Source organism: Nelusetta ayraudi, unplaced genomic scaffold (genome assembly GCF_046127955.1).
Source record: "Nelusetta ayraudi isolate G7.1 ecotype Tasmania unplaced genomic scaffold, CSIRO-AGI_Nayr_v1 ptg000042l, whole genome shotgun sequence".
Classification (NCBI taxonomy): domain Eukaryota; kingdom Metazoa; phylum Chordata; class Actinopteri; order Tetraodontiformes; family Monacanthidae; genus Nelusetta; species Nelusetta ayraudi.
In genome coordinates, this window is record NW_027466092.1 from 4,587,081 (window position 1) to 4,605,655 (window position 18,575).

The window sequence follows — 18,575 nt, forward strand, 5'->3', positions numbered from 1 at the left end:
CAAACATGGTCGAATCCCAAGAAGTAATTTCACCCTGACATGGAAAGTAATTTCACGTTGCAGTTTTGCAATATGTTCTCGGCAGTCACAGTGCGTTTCTATTAAACCTTTTAACACATGAAGTAGGAATTTACATTTTTGGAAATTTGTTGAAACGCACCAACAGGCAGTGAAATCTAGGGAAAAAAACGAACAAAACAAAACTGGCCTTTGTACTCTGTGAAAGCAAAACAAATGATTGAACCAAGGAAGAGGTATATGTTTAAAGAGCCTGGCATCTCTGACTTTTAAACATCTTTTGACCTTTTAATCTTTGGTGTTGCCCTGCGATGAACTGGCAACTTGTCCAGGGTGTCCCCCTTCCTTCGCCCAAAGACAGCTGGGATAGGCTCCAGCAGACCCTCGTGACCCTGAATAGGAATAAGCGGGTATAGAAGATGAATGAATGAATGAATGAATGAATGAATGAATGAATGAATCTTTAGTGTTGGCATCCGGCTGCAGTTGAAGGAAAAGTTGAGCTGAGACAATGTCAGATGAAAAATGCATTCATCCATCTTCTTGACCTGCTTCCTCCTGCACTCAGGGTTGTGAGACTATCCCAGCTGTCATAGGGCGAAGGCAGACTACACCCCTGGCAAAGTCACTAGGTCATCACAGGGCCACATAGAAAGACGCACGAGCATTCACACTCACACACACACACACACACACACACTGACAATTTAGAGTTCCCAGTCTGGAGTATTCATATGCATACTGACATAATCAAATAGAATTAGAACAAAAATAATGTGTATATATTTTTAAGAACTCTTGTTATTTGGTTTCTGGAGTCAATTTCTTTGTTTGTTGTGCACTGTGCTGATAATGTTGTAGCATGACAGACCTCCCACACTTGTGCAACCTGCCCGTGCCCATGTTTTCCCCAGTTCAAACTGTTATGTTTTTGTTTCATTAAGACTTACAAAGCCACCAATTATATCCTCATCCAAGCGCACACACCCTCACAGCTTTCGTTTTTGTGACCAACTGAAATTGAGAAATCTTTCCATTTGATCGTGCATCACCAGGACAGCTTTAGTGGCATTGACTTTGTCAAAGCCGTTGCATGATGTCACATGTTAAATTTATAAATGTCATGCCCCAGCTTGTGTTGAAAATGTAATAAATATTGATGCTAGAGTTGAGTTGAGTTGAGAGACACTGTTTTGAATTCTGGTATTTTGTTCTGATGCCCTACTTTGATCACATTTGTTGTGCACGGTAAAAATCACAAAACAGATCCTCATTCAGGGATTCTGCATATACAGCAACATTTGAAAATGATGAGGGCAATTTGTAAAATATTCAAAACATTTTAACTGTCTTTGTATCAAGTCGTGATGAGACAGGAAGTAGGTCATAAGACAACACTCCAGTTTTCAGAACAATTTAATGTTCATTATACATGATTTTGTAACATAAAAGAAATAACTTAAAAACACTATGTTGATGTTATGGAAGCAAAACGACAAAATCATTTTGTACCATTAAAAGAAAACGGTTCACCATCGGTACAAATAAAACACCACTGAGGTTTGCAGTTCTGGATTGTCCAGGAGTTGGAACAAGAAGCAAATGCCAGCTGACATGTTAGTAAGTGTTATCAAGAGTCCTCTGACCTCTTATATCATACAGCACCCCCCCCCCCCCCCACCCCATTACGCCTCGCCAGAGCAAAGACTTCACATTTTTGCATAGTAAAACTGAGAACGAATCCTCTTGAACCTAAGAGAGGGACGGCAGGTTGAACAGGAAACAGCAGTTTGGCTGATGGAGGGTTTACATGTGGATCAAACGGGACTCGTGAAACGTCCATTCAGCGTCCACAGGTTTGTGTTGAGCCTCAGCTTTGTCTACTGCTCAGCTTATTGCTCTGCGCACTGGCAAAAGCAGCTCGCACAAATGTCGTCTCTCATGAGATTTGGCCTGGTGTTGTTGCTTCCCGTTACCTTTAGCTTCTTGACATTCCGGCTTCAGTCTGCATTACAAATAGAACAAACAAACAAACAAACAAACAAAACAAAACAAAACAGGACTCTGGACTTGCCCTCCTATAAAGGGCCCATCTTTGGCCAGTAGAGATCTTCCCCTTGGCTTATGAAAACAGACCACTGCCCCCTTGTGACCAAATGGAAGAACTGCTGCGGTGAGGAGTAGCGTGGCACAGCCACTGGGGGAACGATGAAGTGATTTGGGTGAGGTGGTGGGTGTTAAAACCTCCTCTGTTTGGTCACCACTGCATGTGCGGTGGCTGCGTGTGGCTCTGGCTCTGGTTTTTGTACTGGGTGTGCAGCAGCGTGCTGGTCTGCGCAGAGTCCTGGCCCTGCAGCCAGTCTTGGTAGAGCGTGTGCAGGGCCGGGTTGACCTCGGGAAGACGCAGCGGCAGGCTGCTGTAGGCCTCCTCCATCTGCTGCACCAGGACTTTGTCCACTCGGCCTGCCGCCTCGCTCTCCGACTGACCGCGGCCGCTCAGGCACCCTGCGGGCAGACATCGCGGGGAGAAGTTAGAGAGGGGCGCCTGTTCAAGGCGTCGCGTTCATGGTATAGTTCACCCAAAATTGAAATTTGACCACCATGTCAGTGGAGGCTTTGGTGACGTTCTCTAATCCACGTGACCGAGGTTTTTTCACGAATGCAGCTTGCATGTGCCAGGTCAGGACATTTCTTTATACTGCTTGTTGTGTGGTATCTGAAAGACTTAGCAGTCCACTTCGACTCGACACAGCGACGGTAATGTCTGTTTTCACCTATCCACTGTTGCCCCTCACGCCCACGAGATTGGTGAGGACACGACAGAGCCTGTCTAAGTTCACGTCCTCCTGGGGTCTGGCAAAGCTCAGTCTAAGACAGAGGGATGTTTGTGTCTGGGTTTTTCAAATACTTAAGCACTTAAGAAACACAGAAAACAATTTCCAAAGAGGAGTACAGTGGATATTTTGGCTACAGTGGATATTTTGGTGAAAACCAGGGTCTTAGCATCAGCATTTGTGGTAAAATTGAAGAAGCAAGTCTTTCAAACCCTTGTGTAGCCAAGGTTAAAAATATTCAAACTCATGTTTTCCATTGTGCGGTAAAAACCTTCATGGGTTATACAGTTCTAATTGGGTTTGTTATTTTTAAGGTTTAAAGGCCAAATTATGCATATATGCATATCATAATAATATTGGGAAGTGCGGGTTTAAAGGGTCAGGCCTCTAAACTATGTTTTTTTTTGAAAGATAGTCTCTTAGTATTGTAATATTTATATCCGACCAGGCTGAGAAGAAAGACCCATTATTTATACTATCCAAAGCAAGGAACTCAGGGCCTGAACTGCATATACTGAGGGTAGACGGGCTACACTGGGCTGACAGCAAAGCTGATATGGAGACAAGTTTCCTCTACTCCTCATATGTAACTACCCTGCATCAGCATCCAGGAAGGTTAGAATGGCAATTCTGTAGAAACTATGGCTCCAACCCCTGCTATACCTCGGGGTGCCACTGTGTGGTGTGGTCATGGCGTTACCTCCTGGGCAGGACAGCACCTCCACCAGCTGGTAAGGCACCCGGCCCTTCCTCATGCGGTGAACCAGTGTCTGGATGTTCCTGAAACCGTAAACGGCAGCAAACTGCAGCAGAGTTTCCCCGTCCCGCTCCAGAGTGACTTCCTGGAAGTCGCGGTTCCTACCAAACCAACACAGCAACCAGGAGAGAAGAATGCAGACCAATGAGATGCGTCACTTTGCTCAAGGCCAAGCATGGACTTTATAGTAGAATGGACAAAGCTTCTAGGTCTCAAGAACAGTGTTGGCCAGTAATCCATTACTAAGTAATCCACTGCTGTAATTAAACTACTTTTTTAGTAACAGAGTAATGTAACTACTTACTCTGGCAAAAATGGTAATTACATCATAATTACTTTATCAAGTGACAATTCCATTACTTTTCTGAAATATTTTGCAAGCTAAAAATGTTTTATTGTTCACAAAATGTCTGAAATTTAGAAAGACTACCGAAAACAATGATTGATGTTGCAGCCGTGCATGCAATGTCATTGATATGCGAAGACGCACCAAAACAAGCATGGCGGCAGGAAAAGAAAAACAGCAATTGCGTTTGATAGCTGGAAATACAAACATTATTTTGAGTTCATCTCGTCTAAATGAAAGAATATCGTGGTTTGTTGTACGTTATGTGCAGGAAACAAGATGTTCTCAACTGTTTTGTTATCTTTTTTTAAACTAAACTAATAAGTAATTGATTACTTATGAAAAAAAGTAGTTAAGGAAGTAATCAGATTACTTTTATTAGGGAGTAATCAGTGATTGGATTACTTTTATGGAGTAATCCCAACAACACAGCTCAAGAATGAAGCCAGTGTGTAGAGGTGCCAGGAACCTGCATTGTGCACTATTCTGTTTGTCTGGTTACATAAAGATTCTGAATGAACGGCTGTGAGTAGTTTTCACTTTAGGGTCAAAATCTGTCAATATATAAAGTAGCCCTGTCCTGCTTTTATTAGGTAGCTGGTTGTTTGTGGAATCCATGGGAATGAAGGGCTGAAGAGAAATGGCCACTACAGGAGAATGGATGAGTGGGTTCCCGGAGCTGAATTGTGAGCGATCCAGAGCCAATGTCCAGTGTGTCCCACTAGGGTTGCCGTATAGCTTACCTGAGGTTTTTGTACGTGATCTCCTGGACGTCCACGCCAAAGAGCTCTTTGGCAGCGTGCTTGTAGACGTGCTCCAGGAAGCCTTCAGAGCCCCGACCTTCGTGCCTGACCAGAGCCACGTCCCCAGAGTCTCCCATCCTGCAGCACAGGAGACCGTGAGGGTCATTTCAGTCGCAAAGCAGAATTATACAATCACTGTGCAGGGGTGCGATCGAGAAAAACGGCACTATGGACACAGAAGGTAAAGTGAATAGAGAAAAACCTCCAGAACAGGGACCTTTTTTTTGTTGCTGCTTTTTTTAAACCACAGAAATGTTCCAATGGATAGGACCATCAGAAGCCGACCAGTGCTGGTCACTTTATTTTTTTGTGGTATTATGCTGTGTCGGTAGTGTTGTCAGCACAGCTGAAAAACTAATGCTCGGAAAATTATACATTAACCACTATTTCTAACCTGTCAAACATTCAAGGTTTAAAGTCCAAGCTTCAGACTCTATGCTGTCCTCCTTCACAATAATTTCATTTGAAATATACACTCACTGATCACTCTATTAGGTACACGTCACTAGTAAAGACCCACTTTTGCCATGGGAATTTCCTTGATTCTTCGTGGCGTCCTTTCAACAAGGTGTTGGTGTAGTGAGTACAAGTTTAAGTAATTCAAACTGTTGTGAACGCTTACACATGGTCCAGTGGAACTGAGTCCAGCTCTTCCACTGACGTTTTCCTCTGCTCCATCAGGCAATAAATCTCCCCTGCAACAAAAAAGACAAAAAAAACACTGGTAAAAAAAAAAACTATATTCTTTTAGAATGGTCAGCTATCAATACTGCATCAAAGCCCATTTCTTCCAGTGAAGACAAAGAGGGGAAAACTCAGCCTTGATTTAAAGGTTTGGTTGTCACTTTTCCAGTTGAGTTTTTCATGAAAATGGACAAACAGCACCACCTTGAACCTCCATTGACATTTTTAATCCATTCATTTTGAAGTTCTTTCTGAAACTTTCCAATCTGCCAAAACGCTCTCATCACTATGACTTAAGTCTAACTTTTATGTTTCACGCTAAAATAAAAAATACATTCTTCTGTTGACAGACACGAGCTTCCAAAAAGTGAGAAATGAAACCAAAAACTTATTTGTCGAATTTCTTTTCATTTTTTTGCAGAACACACAGGGGGGAAGCAGCTCTCACAAGACCAGTGCTGACAAGACAAATGCTGCCTGCACAATACAGAGTTCACATCAATACTCAGACCATCAGCTTTAACTGTATGTGACATGCTATTTCACGCCTGTGCTGTAATATGGCAGTTGAGTGTGTGTGTGTCTCTCTATTTGTTTTGGTAGCCAGACTGCCTGAAAGCGTTTCTGCGCCTGCAGTTAAAACCAAAACCATGATGCATGACAACCTACAAGTACAATCAAGCTCGACAGGTGAAATCAGCTTGACAATTTGTTTGCATTGCCTCAGCCGGCAGTTTGATCCGGGCAAATGTTGAACTGGAGGTTTCTGACCTGGCAGCCGTCGTCAAGAGTCTTTTTTATGTTTGTTTCTTTTCTGGTCTATTCAAGTTATCCTAAGAGTATTTGACACTATTTTTTGTGTAACATAAGACTGAAACAACAGATTTGCTGTGTTTCTGTTGGCGGGTGTCTATGAGAGGAAATGAGTCAACCTGAGGTGAGGACACAGTCCACATCTCTGGTCTCCAGCAGGCTGTTGTAAAACTCCTCTCTGACGGCTTCCAGCTTCTTATCGAAGCATGGGGCCACCAGCACGTGGTAGACTTTCTCCGGACTCAGCTTCTGCAGGGTGACATGGAAAGAGAAACGCGTCAGGCTCGATAAAAATGCTTGAATGTGCAGTGCGCCGACGCGTGAAGTTTGCCTTTGATTTGAACTTCATTTAACGCGTCGTCAACGTGGCTGTTAGTCACGGGGCGCGGTTTTCTCCCCTTCGCACCCGAAGGCTTAAACTTAAACTTGACATCGGCAGCGGCACTGAAGGCTTACCTGCTGTTTAGAGAAGTAGTCTTTGATCAGACAGCCCATAATCTGCTGAGGGGACCTGGCTGTGCAGATATGAGGGGTGACTAAGCTGCCCAGGACGCGCTCCGAGTAGCGTATCCATCCTGGAAAAGAAACACAGCTGTCTTTGTCGCGAGAGTCACACTAAAAACATGACAAGTTCAAAATTGAGTTAACATATAATAGAGCTATTTTAGGTTTTATTTTATATGCATAACAACTTCAATGTATTTCTTAAGGCTAACAAACTCGGACAGCTTTACTGATCTGATTTTCAAAAGATCAAAAGTCTAAATTCTACCAGCTGGCTGAGTGTCAGCGCAGACAAACAAGACACAGTAACTTCAATAATCAATTTATTAGTGACTGATTGCCAGAAATGGTTGCTACTCTTACTTTAACCTTGTTATAAAATTAAAAATCTAACACTTGATGTATTAAAATAACGAGATGATTCAAAAGTGAAAGACACAGCAATAACAATATTTACTTTCAAATAAACTCGTCAGCCAGATTCACTTCCGTAGCAGTTTGGCTTTTTAGAGTTGTGCAATAAAATGTGACCATCTGCAAATCTACACACAGAGAAAGTTTGTGCAGTTGTATGAGGCCATTAAAGGCCTACTAGCACTATCTCTGGGGAAGGGAGTGGTAAAAACTGTGTGCTCTATCTCTGGCCAGCAGCAACACTGCTGCTATGCTATCTCTTTCCCCCAATGCTAGCTCCATCTCTCTGTGTGAAAATGAGTTGTTGGCATAAAAGGGGCGAAAAGGAGGAGGTTTTACCTGGACAGGAGGAGGTGAACATTGGCAGGGCGTGGGAGTCATGGTGCCTCCTGCGGTACCGCTGAATGAATTCCTTCTGGCACTCTAAGATGCTGAAGCCCGCCGCTAGAGTGGTGTCAAACACAAACTGCACTCCTGAAGGGAGAACCCGACAAAAGAAAATGTGTGACTTTAATTATTATTTCAGCATTTACCGCAGTGGTGTGAAGCTTTTTGTTTTATCCCTATAAAAGAGGATAAACAAACACCAGGCTGGGGGTGTTGTCACTTGCCTGGAGGAGATACAAGGCTGGACATCGCAAAGGGCTGTCGCTAGTTTTACACCACAAATCTTTTCCAAAATAAGTAACAATAGGAAGGAAAGATTTGTCTAATTTCTAGGGAGCGCAGGCCAGAGACCATTATCAAGAAAAACACTCACTAAACAAAAAACAAACAAAGAAAAAAAAACAGAAGTGATTTTTTTTGCATAACATATGGCCATTTGATTATTTTAAGTCTGTAAAAAACCCCAGATGATGTGACTCCCACTTGCTCACCTATACTCTTGAGGAAACCACAGAGCTTGTGGGCGGCATCTGTGATGTCAACGCCAAACTTGACAGCGAAGAAAGGGAGAGACTGTGGACACACCGACGCTACCAGCACCTTGTGTTTCGACACGTCGCACTTCTGACAGGTCGCACAGAAAAAAAAGAGAGGAGAAGAAGAAGAAGAAGGGGTCGAGTTTAGCGTGGCAGTGGCACAAGACGTCCTCCTGACTCGCTCGCTGCGTGACGTTGAACCTTGTTGAGCGCCAGAACCCGCTTGACTTCCTCCAGGTTCTGCTGGGAGATCTTCAGGCTCTCCTCCTCGGACAGGCAGCCCTCACAGGACAGACAGGCGCTGAGCAGCAACTGGGAGCTGTCGTGCACCTTAGTAGCCGGAAAAACAGAGCGCATGTGAGGTAACTGTTGATACTAGGTACTAGGTACTAGGTACTGTAACTGTTGATTTTAAATTGCTGTAATTTTTAAGTTTTGCTGCCTCTTGGTCAGGACTCCCTTGGAGAATTGATTTTTAATCTCAATGGAACTTTCCTGGTAAAAATAAAGGTTAAATTAAATTAAAAAAAAAAAAAAAGATAGTAGGTAGGCGGTTTCTAATTGTATATTCTGATGCAATGCAATGCCTCTAAAGAGACAGTCTGGCATTTTATTGAAAGCAACACTGGCTAAGCAATTCGGGATGATACTCAGTCAGTTGCATCTCCTGTGGAGTCTCTGGGGAGTTTTACACTCTTTGTAAAAGCAAATTCAGCTTTGCGTTCTAAAAACAGGCAGAGCGCCCTTTTAAATGAACAAACTAAGAGAGAAGCACTCGGCCAAGTCCATTACTACTTAAGAACTGGTGACTAAACATGCTTTACCTGTCCATTGACTTCCTCTTCCTCTTGGTGTGAGCTGGCACCATTCTCACTCTGCTTCTTGTTGCACTAAAATGGATCAATATCAATACAAGTATTTTCAGTCGATGACCTTCCAGACTTCAAACCGAGATCCAGAAGCAGATTATTATTACCTGTTTGGTGCAGTTCTCGCACTTCTCCTTGCGCTTCGTCAGGCTGACCTCAGACATTTTCCTCAGCCTTTACCTGTCCATAAGTGCGACACACACACACACACACACCATCAGCTTTCGCCTTGAAGTGACGCTCTGGCACGTCTGTGTCTGAGAGCCAACTCGCTAACTCCACCCTCCCTCCCAACCCTATCACAAGCAACATATTTATCCTAAACACTGATGCAGCATAATGGTGGGACAGTGGCTGCGAACACAAACACGTACCCTGTCATTAAAACATTATAGGATAGTGCTGATTATATACACAATACCTGCAACAACAAAAAAAAAGAAGTAAATATGCCACAAGGGCGATTGCATCACGTCCAGCTGCGGGAAAAACACGTGCGGTTGAAGATGATCCAATAAGAAAGCCCGCAGGTGCCGTCACCTTCGCTCAACATTTGCAACCTGGTGTTCAAGGCAGGTTTGAACGCAGCGTGTTGGCACTTTTGATGAATGTAAGTTTGAGTATCTACACAGATTTGGAATTTCACTTTTCCACTTTCCCACTGATTTCTCACATTGATGTGTCCGCAGCCTGACACTACAGTCTTCAGGCATCAGAGAAGTCCAGCTTTACTTTTAACAGTGTGTGCATAAACACTGCTGTGAGCCCTTTGGCAATGTCGCAAATCTCACGGCTACTCCCCCCAAATTGTTTTTGTCACGATATTTCATTCCCTTATAAACACGATGAAGGCACACAGGTTTTCAAAGACTGTAAACGGAGGGTTACATATACTGTTTTCTGGAGATCACGCGAGTTTTTGCTGCCGCGCTAGCTTTCTCGGAAGAAAAGGGAAGACTTTAAAATGAGTCAGTACGGCAGCCTGTCAGGTCTATTTCTGTGGCAACTCACCAGTCAGTCGCTCTATTCCTTGCCGCCCCCTCCTCAAACAAACAAAGGCATGGAAGGTGAAATGCAGGAGCCACTCCGAGGAAGAGCAGTCGACATCCAGATAAGACAGCAGCTGGGGGCATGCAGCACGGCAGGCAGAGCGGGCAGTTACTCAGCTGCTTTATGATCTCCTGTCAGGCCGCATCAAGATGGTCAGCGGTCGCTAGCTTTAAACGCCGCGGATGTGTCACCTGATACGAAACCCGTTGCATTCAAGGGGCTCAAGGTTCCTCAAGTCTGCCGTCTCCATGTACGTCGGAATCCATTGTGTTCCCCGGCGGAAAAACGGCGCATGTGCGAACCAAGTCTTTCGCTATGCTCCGGAAACGGTGAAATCCGTTAACTCTCCAATGAATTTCACAATAAGAGACTTAATATAATACATTTTTCTTTAAAATAGTTACTTTTATAAGAGGAAGAATGTTAAAACACATTTATAATACGAACACACACCCAAAGTGTATCCATTACAATTTTCTAACGGTTTTCTTTTAAACTTTCTTTTCTAAAAAAAGAAAAAATAATTTTTATATTGATTCACAAAGAAACACAGTGCCGTAACCTAAAACGGATCATGAGTCATAAATACTGTATAAAAATAAGGATCGATACTTAAGTATCAAGTATACGTTACTTTTTAAATTTGTAAACTCAAATTTAAACTTTTAATTTGAAGACAGTCTAAAAGCGTCTTCGTCCAATCACATGAGGCGAAGACAGGTGGGGGAAGCGGAAGTATCGCCCATGCCAGTTAGTTGCGAAAAACAAGAGCAACTTCCTGATATTTCTGTGCATGCGTTTCCTCATACGAACTGTCATTTGCAGTATTCGCTTGGGAATTCTGTGACAAACTTGAAGGTGAGCAATTCAAAATCTATCTTAATTCTTACAGTGTTTTTGGCTGAACCGGTGTTTGTCACCCCTCTCATTTTACATCACATCCGATCACCATCTTCAGCAGGGAATCGTTTCTATTTTCTCTAGCAAGTGACAACGCTTTGTACAGGCAAGTCTTGTATTTGAATAAGACGTGTTAAAAATGCGTGCGTCAAATGGTGTTTATGAGGATGCCAAATCAAAGATAAACGATCAAAACAATGCTTTAGAAGTCTTTGTTAAATTTAAAAATCTAAAAAAAAAAAAAATGTAATCTCACTGATATCTGGTTATGTTAGTAACAAGAACACAATTTTTATAGAAACATTTTTCGTTCAATTTTATTTATTGTTCAAGAGATTTATTTGGTAATATGTCATCTTATTAGAAAAAAAAAAAAATCTATACTGTATATCTATATGATAATTTATTTAATTCTATGTCATTCACATCACTTCAATTATACCATGATGGACAATGTATTTAGGATATATGTAAAGTTTCATCCAAATTACACAAATAAGATACTTGTATACATAAAGCGATGCACCTGCCTTTTCAGATGGGGTACATGACAGTAGAGGAGCACAGCGAGGACCTGCTCCACTTGAAGAGATCACCAGGGATTCGCTCCTGGTCTGTTCTTGTTGGTAAGATTATCCACAGATATCTTACCAAGCATCCTCTCTCTCCTCCATACATTCTTTTTCTTGCAGCATTGCCTCCACAATAACAAGAATCTTGTGTCACTTACAGGTATAGCGTCAGTTGGGTTGGCAGCCGCATACTACAGCTCAGGTGCTCAGATTGACTCTACACAATCAAAACACAACCTCTGGTTTATGTGGTGTTTTGCAAATGCTTGTTCACACCAATGTCTGTGCGATGTCGTTGTATGGTTTACACAGACAGCATCCCCTGGAAGCTTTTCTACGTTATGGGCTGTCTGTTTGTGGCCATGCAGAACATGGAGGATTGGGAAGAGGCTGTGTTTGACAAAACCAAGAACCGGATTGAGCTCAAAACCTTCAGCTTGTACGCTGTGGTCCTGACCCTGTGGAGTAAAGGGCAAGAAAAAGGTTTGGTGGTGCAGAGGGTTTGCTTGTTTGCTGTGGTGCTGGAATGTAAAATTTTAAAGCTCTCTCTCTTTTATTTTTTTTAATCTGTCTCTCCTAGTTGTGTTGGATCTCACACAGCTGTGTGACATTTGCGTCCAGGAAGAGAAAGTTCGCTACTTGGGGACAGGTCACGTTTTGATGCTTCGAGTGGCGGCAGGTTTCTCCTACCCGCTGACTCAGAGTGCCACTCTCGGGGGCCGCAAGTAGGTGTTTACAGCACACACATACATGGTCAACCTTGTTTATTTTTTTGTAGTAGCAAATCAATGTATTTGTAGTTGCTTATCCCTCCATGTTTATTGTACTGGGTCCGCACCTTTTTGCTCAGCATGAAAAATTCATTATTATTTTTTCTTTACAGTCTTTACTAAATTAATTATTGAGCAACTTTGTCTGCCACTTAAAACAGCAGTTCTCATTTTTCCTATTTTAATATGCAGCAGTTTAAGTATTGCACATCTTAATTGTTATGACCTTCCCTGCCAGCTTTTTCCACTCCTTCTCTCAGCAAATTCACCACCATCGTCTTAGTACCAGTTACTACCTAGTGGAAACACACACAAACCAACCCAACCTGAGCTGAGTAGTTACTATTGGAAGAAAGACATTTGGCATATTTTCTCTGACTGACAGGACAAATGATCAAATCTGATTTACATAATTGTCACAGGAAAAAGAGGCAGCAAAGATAAAAGTAAAATACATTTTTGGACTAAAATCTGAACAGAATGACTAGCAACTTACACAATATACTGCTCTTCTTCCTGTCAGCGATGTTGAAGCTGTAGCTTCATTACTCAAGCGTTTCCTGGGGTTGGAGGAGCTGCAGCGACGCAGGCAACAGGAAGAAGAGGATTATGGAGAGGATGAGGAAGACTCGTTGGACAACAGCAGTGATTCAGCAGATGAGAGGGAGGAACACTGACTGAAGCCTCTCTGAACCTGCACAATGACTTATGACTTTTGGGATGATTTATTTGAATGCATCATGGAAAGTGTCTCTAACTTATTACAGTCCAATTCTGTTTTAGCGGCATGTTCTACTGCTATGAGGTGCATGTAAGAGAGCGGACACAGTACAGAACTTTAAGAGTCAATATGAGGTTGTGGGAGGCGAAGGACATGCTATTCAAGCTCCCATAATATGGAGCAGTTACCAGTGTTTTCTAGCATTTGCTTGTTGTCCAGCTTTCCCTTTTTAGAAAATTAAACTTACACACAGTTCTGGCAAGTCCACTCCTTTGTGATGTCACTAAGAGCACCAGTACCTTTCCCAGGTTAGTGACTTTACTCCTAGATCAGGCAGTTCCTCATTCCTTTGCACTGTCACCACCCTGTTATTGTACCTTTCTAAAAACGTGCAAGGTCCAACAAAGCATCCTTATTAGCTGGAGGCTATGACAAGAGGGCTGAATATGCTGTTTTCTGGAAATTAATAGTTATTGTGTCATTATTCATGTGATGCTTCTCCACAGGAGTTCAGGATGAAAGATAAAGAAGATCGGTTGAATATAGTGTCTTTGAAGTAGTTTTTTTTTTTTTTTGGCAATCATCATTTAGTAACGTGCGATTCCAATGTTCCTGTGTGAGACTCTAAAAGACAAAGAATAACTGCCGTTATTCTTTTCATGTTGTCCAACAGAAATGCCTTATCCTCTCAAGGTTATTAGCACTTGACTAACCTCTCCAGTAAGGATTAACTGTGCCTCTTTACTGACCTGTAATAGGTGTTTGTATTCCTAAGTCAGTGAAAGGAACTTTTCCCACAGTTTTCTGAACCACCCACACGATAATTGCCTTTTGACATGTTTATACAGCCTGCAATCCAGAGTGAATGCATGCAAAAAGTAATTGTGCACAAAGAATTGCTCAGGCTTAGTTGAGTGTGAATTGTGTAAAATGTTTTGGCTGGTATTCTGTCTTTCATCATTTCTGTGGTTTATTTGTAACCAAAGACTGAATCTCAGGCAAACATATTTTTTTCTCTGTGTATTTCTGTTGCCAAATGGTGAAAACCAGAGTGACATCTACTGTTTGAAAGTCCTTTTTTGTAAGTGTTTTTATTATTTTTCGCACATGTTATGCCACTTGTGGCTGAAGTTAATTTTTCTTTATTTTTTATACATTTACAGGAATTAAATGTTATTCTATATGTGAACCTCATTTCTTAACAGAATTTCTTATCCTTGTAGCGTTACAATTTAAACATATTAGCTTTTCATGAGTAAATGCTAAATTATACATACATAACAAGCCAAGTCCAGGTTTAAGATAAATTAAGACCTTAATTGTAGTATAACAATCAAAGTTTATCAAAACTGCAATATTGTTTAAAGGACGTTAAATATTTTATGGCACCATCTCCTTCACACAGGCTCTTATCTCCTCTGTTATTCCCCGTAGGGGAGTTGTTACAGGGCTGATGTGTTCCTCTGTCCACTCCTGGGCTGTTGCATCTGGGTAAAGACGCAACATCTCCTCTCTCATGGCATCAGCCTTCTGTTGTAATGTTGTTAGAAACCTATTAAAAAGAGTGGGAGAGGGAGAGAGTAGATGGCATTTACGTTGACGATTCCCAGACGTTCTGGAGATGGAGCCAAGGGGTGGAGCAGAGAAACTCTCGAACATATATGACTAAACTCACGCAGAGGCTTTGCTGTGAATCTGCATGGTGATGAGAGGTGTGACCATCTTCATCCGTCGATGGTAGGGGCTGAACCATCCTCTGACAAACCTACAGCAGGTGCAGAATTGTGAGTTTTTAGCCGTTTTAAAACATAGAAATTAAGACAAAACAGCTTTAAAGTCTGTATATGTTGACAAATGGAAAATTAAACTTTGACATCTGTATACTGGATATAACACAAACGGCATCTCTGCAGGATGAACCTATGTTCCATGAGGTAAAGCAGTGGATTACAGTGTTAGAGGCTAGCTTTGGTAGGTGCAAAAGTATGAGAATTAATCTACCACACAATGCCAACCTTAAGGACTGGGCCTACTTCTGGGGAACTATGATGTCTTATTCATTCATTTCACTGATGGATGAGTTTGTAATTCCTTTATTGAAATGGAAAGAATGAATAGGCCTGGACTGGTAGTCCACTTATTGTTGCATGCCACTTAAAAAAGCAAGAAAAAAAATTACCTGTGTTGAAAATATTTTATGACTACTACTACTACTACCATTATAAAATAGAAATCTTGATTATATTAAGATGATATAATCTTGTTTATTCTTTAAGTAAAGCATTGCCTGATTTGCAGTGGTGAATTTAACAAATAAGCAATGTAGTAAAGGTGAAAAGTAATGTGTGTCATTTAGACTAAACAATAAAAGGCATTGTCACCTTCACAGTTTGGCTTGAGGGCCAGGCCATTTTCTTTGGACAGGTCTGCCATCAGCGCTACTGTTGTGTAGCTCATCATGTGTGAACTGTGTGAGTTTAATCCACTTTCATGCCACTTTTTTTTCTCCTTTAATAAAAAGCTTTTTCAGTCTAGCGTGTGAGGATAAGATGACAATACAGTGACCTCTGATTCTGTCTTTAGTGAGCAGTTGAAAGGTTTCAAATGGCTTCATAGAATCTTAACAGGATGTTGAAATGTCATCTTATTTTGAAAGGTCTCTTGACTTACATGTCCGTCTCAAACACTCGTATGTCATCCGAGTTCAGCAGCGAGTTGAGCTCCACCATGAGCTCAGCCAGCCTCCTTCCTGGGAACACCGAGTCATCCGTAAAAGACCTGAAAAACCCAACGGAACAAAAACCCCCGATCAGATCCTGCGTGCATACTTCAATGTGACCGTGCAGTGCGGCTTATCAAACGGCGCCTTACATCCCGATCTCCTCTACCTCCGCTGAGGGAATACCCAGCATTTCAGTCACTTTGTTGTGAGCCTCAGTACCAAAGTGACCATGGGCCAGTGTCTGGAGACAGGCTGCTAGTGAGGGTAGTGCTACTGGCATGAGCTCACACAGCACTGACAGGTGGTCGTACCTGGCAGAGGAGCGAAAAAATACAAGGTCTGGAGAAACATCAATGTGATAGTGAGTAGTATCTTGGCTAATTTAGTCTATCAGACTCTAATAAGCTGTAATTAACTTCAATCTGACCGATTAACCATCCTTCATCCTCAAAAATTTAAAACCGAAAGGTATCGCAAAGCAAAAATCTTTGCACTTTGTAATTCAGTCCTGGTTGAGAAAACACACAGTGTCTAAATTTCCACCAGAAAGACAAAACCCTCATCAAACGTACCTCTGCCAGCCAGCGAGGGTGATGCCCTGCAGGTTGATGTCTGTAGATAGAGATGCCGCCACCTTGAGCCACTGCAGATGATTGTCCACGTGCCTCTGTGTGCTGGGCACGCAGGTGTACACGCTGGTGGAGCCCTTAAAGGAGCTGGCAGCCCAGAGATCTGTCATACCAGCGCTGCAGTATTTCTCCAAAAGGGACACTTTGCAACAACAACAAAAAGCCAAAGTCCATAAAACTTTCCCATATTATCATATTTTCTCCAGTGACGTGTACTTACCAGTTTTCTCCACGTCAAGCTCAGGTGTGTAATCCCACAACATTGGCTGGACGAGTCCAACGAGACCACTGGCTGTCATAACGATAAGGAGGAAAGCGTACTTTATGAAAACTAAAAGGTGCATGTGTGTATGCAAATCCATGCAAATCAATCTAAGCCCTGACGCAAGAGTAAGGAAAAGCAAAGATTATAAATATACATGTTTTTGTGTAGGTTTTATCATTATCCCGTTTTTGAGGAGTTTATTCCAGAATATTATTGTAAACTAAATCACATTTTATAACTTTGATATTAATTTAAATAAATGCAATAAAATCCAAAATGGTAAAGTACAAAGAGGTTGTGTCTTCAAAAAACATGAGTTATTAGAAATATATCATAAAATTTCAAGCAAAAGTGTAAGAAGTGAAAGTATATGGGTATGATTATTCATCGTCTATTGATCTGATGGCTTATTGAAAAGCGACTATATTTCCACTTCACCTTTCAGTGTCTCCTGGCTCATCCCTCTCATCATGTCATCCCACATTATTATGTTCATCTGAGGCCACGCCTCCTTGATGGCTTTGGCCACTTTGGTCACATGACTCAGGAAGAGCTGCTCCACAGTGCGTCCCGGTGAGGCCAACCACTGTTTGGACTCCTCCCCCTCACCAAGGATGTACACCTTAAGGAGATGGGAGACAACGTCAGCGTACAGTACCTGAATGTCCACGTCGGTTCTTTACTTTAACCTTTAAAAATTCTCCTCCCACCTCATCTGCTCCTATGTGCAGCGTGTTGAGGCCTGGATGCAGCTTCACCACCTGCCTCAGCATCTCCATCACCAACCCCACCCCTTCCTCCTTGTGCGGATTCAGGGTACCAACGCAGTACGGCGCCTCTCTCAGGCTCCACAGGCGGCGATGCTTTAATACAAACTGGGTCAGAGAGAAAACAGCAGCAGGTTGAGACGCTGAAATTTAAACTAAATCAGCCACCCAGAAAAAAAATGAAGATATTATGAAAATAACAATTTAGGATTAACAGGAGAGCGGAGGTTTAGTTTTACCTCCATGTGACCAAATGTCTGCACAAGTGGCATCACCTCCATGCCCTTTGATTTGGCAAACTCCTGCATGGACAGCAACTCGTCTGGGCTGAGAAGGAATGAGAGATAAATGGAACATTCCTTGTGAATAATATAATAATATCCTGTTGACAAACAATCATACCCAGCCAATAAATAGGGCCATACAACTAATATTGTTTATCTGGCATTTTTTTTAAAAAACTGAACTTCACCTGTAAGCTGGGTGTGTCGTGGCCTGCAAGAGCTTCAGCTCCCCTTCATAAGGAAACATGTCCTCGTACTCCACCAGCAAGCCATCAGCTCCCAGCCGAGAGAACAGCTCGATCAGCTGAGGAAACGAAACACACCCGAGTGGACAGTCAATGCAACATACAAACACTGACCAGAGCTGGGGCAGGCCATACAGGAAGTGATCATGGCATTACCTTGTGAAGGTATTCCACTCTCGGGGGCGCACCCTTCAAATCCAAATGGACCAGTTTCTTTCCTTTGGGCCAAGGCGGACACGCCATTCTGCCTGCTTCGAGTGAGGATGGACATCAGGAGGGTGAATGCGCTTGTGTGCGCTCGTGTGTGCGTGCAGAAAGCTTGCATAGATGAACACTTCGACTCACCTGGGGAATGTAGCCCAAAGAAGCAGCACGTGTTGCGATGTTGGAAACGATTGACAATACAAGGAGGATCCTTCCTCGGCGGAGATCACTATTCCCTCGGACAAAAGCAACCCCTGCCCTCCACTTCCTGTCATTCAACGTAAACCAATGTAAACACGCAGTGTAGGCGATCGATTAATCTGGCCTTTGAGGGTGTAGCAATCGATGAAACGGATGAGAACTACTGGAAAATCGGAAGTAAATATCTACGAAGCCCTCGCACACGGTGCCGGGTCAAAATCTCACCACACCTAAACATCTATTCCCCTTTTAATTTAACAATTCAACGAAATATTCCCAC

General features: G+C 42.5%; 3 protein-coding genes across 4 annotated transcripts; 1 reads left to right on the forward strand and 2 right to left on the reverse strand.

Moving 5' to 3' along the window:
• Positions 1 to 1,416: 1,416 nt before the first annotated feature.
• narf (nuclear prelamin A recognition factor) lies at positions 1,417 to 10,334 on the reverse strand. Its single transcript, XM_076033812.1, has 12 exons — positions 9,977 to 10,334; positions 9,073 to 9,145; positions 8,921 to 8,986; positions 8,298 to 8,426; positions 8,052 to 8,184; positions 7,513 to 7,647; positions 6,712 to 6,830; positions 6,375 to 6,504; positions 5,381 to 5,453; positions 4,699 to 4,836; positions 3,553 to 3,710; positions 1,417 to 2,523 (listed from the first exon to the last, which is right to left on the reverse strand). Exons 2-12 carry the CDS (start codon positions 9,127 to 9,129, stop codon positions 2,276 to 2,278), a joined length of 1,386 nt encoding a protein of 461 aa, XP_075889927.1. The 5' UTR covers positions 9,130 to 9,145; positions 9,977 to 10,334; the 3' UTR covers positions 1,417 to 2,275.
• A 387-nt stretch (positions 10,335 to 10,721) lies between these two features.
• Positions 10,722 to 14,167, forward strand: cybc1 (cytochrome b-245 chaperone 1). Its single transcript, XM_076033814.1, has 6 exons — positions 10,722 to 10,873; positions 11,454 to 11,541; positions 11,648 to 11,689; positions 11,800 to 11,970; positions 12,068 to 12,212; positions 12,781 to 14,167. The coding sequence occupies exons 1-6, from the start codon at positions 10,760 to 10,762 to the stop codon at positions 12,932 to 12,934; spliced, it is 714 nt and encodes a 237-aa protein (XP_075889929.1). The 5' UTR covers positions 10,722 to 10,759; the 3' UTR covers positions 12,935 to 14,167.
• On the reverse strand, positions 14,051 to 18,551 carry hexd (hexosaminidase d). Of its 2 annotated transcripts, none has more exons than XM_076033810.1 (12): positions 18,236 to 18,551; positions 18,047 to 18,141; positions 17,834 to 17,949; positions 17,601 to 17,688; positions 17,305 to 17,469; positions 17,033 to 17,216; positions 16,550 to 16,621; positions 16,273 to 16,471; positions 15,850 to 16,011; positions 15,649 to 15,756; positions 14,654 to 14,743; positions 14,051 to 14,530 (listed from the first exon to the last, which is right to left on the reverse strand). In XM_076033810.1, the coding sequence occupies exons 2-12, from the start codon at positions 18,131 to 18,133 to the stop codon at positions 14,359 to 14,361; spliced, it is 1,443 nt and encodes a 480-aa protein (XP_075889925.1). In that variant the 5' UTR covers positions 18,134 to 18,141; positions 18,236 to 18,551; the 3' UTR covers positions 14,051 to 14,358. The 2 variants fall into 2 exon arrangements, with proteins under 2 accessions (XP_075889925.1, XP_075889926.1); XM_076033811.1 differs by having other exon boundaries at positions 18,047 to 18,138; positions 18,236 to 18,550.
• Positions 18,552 to 18,575: the final 24 nt, after the last annotated feature.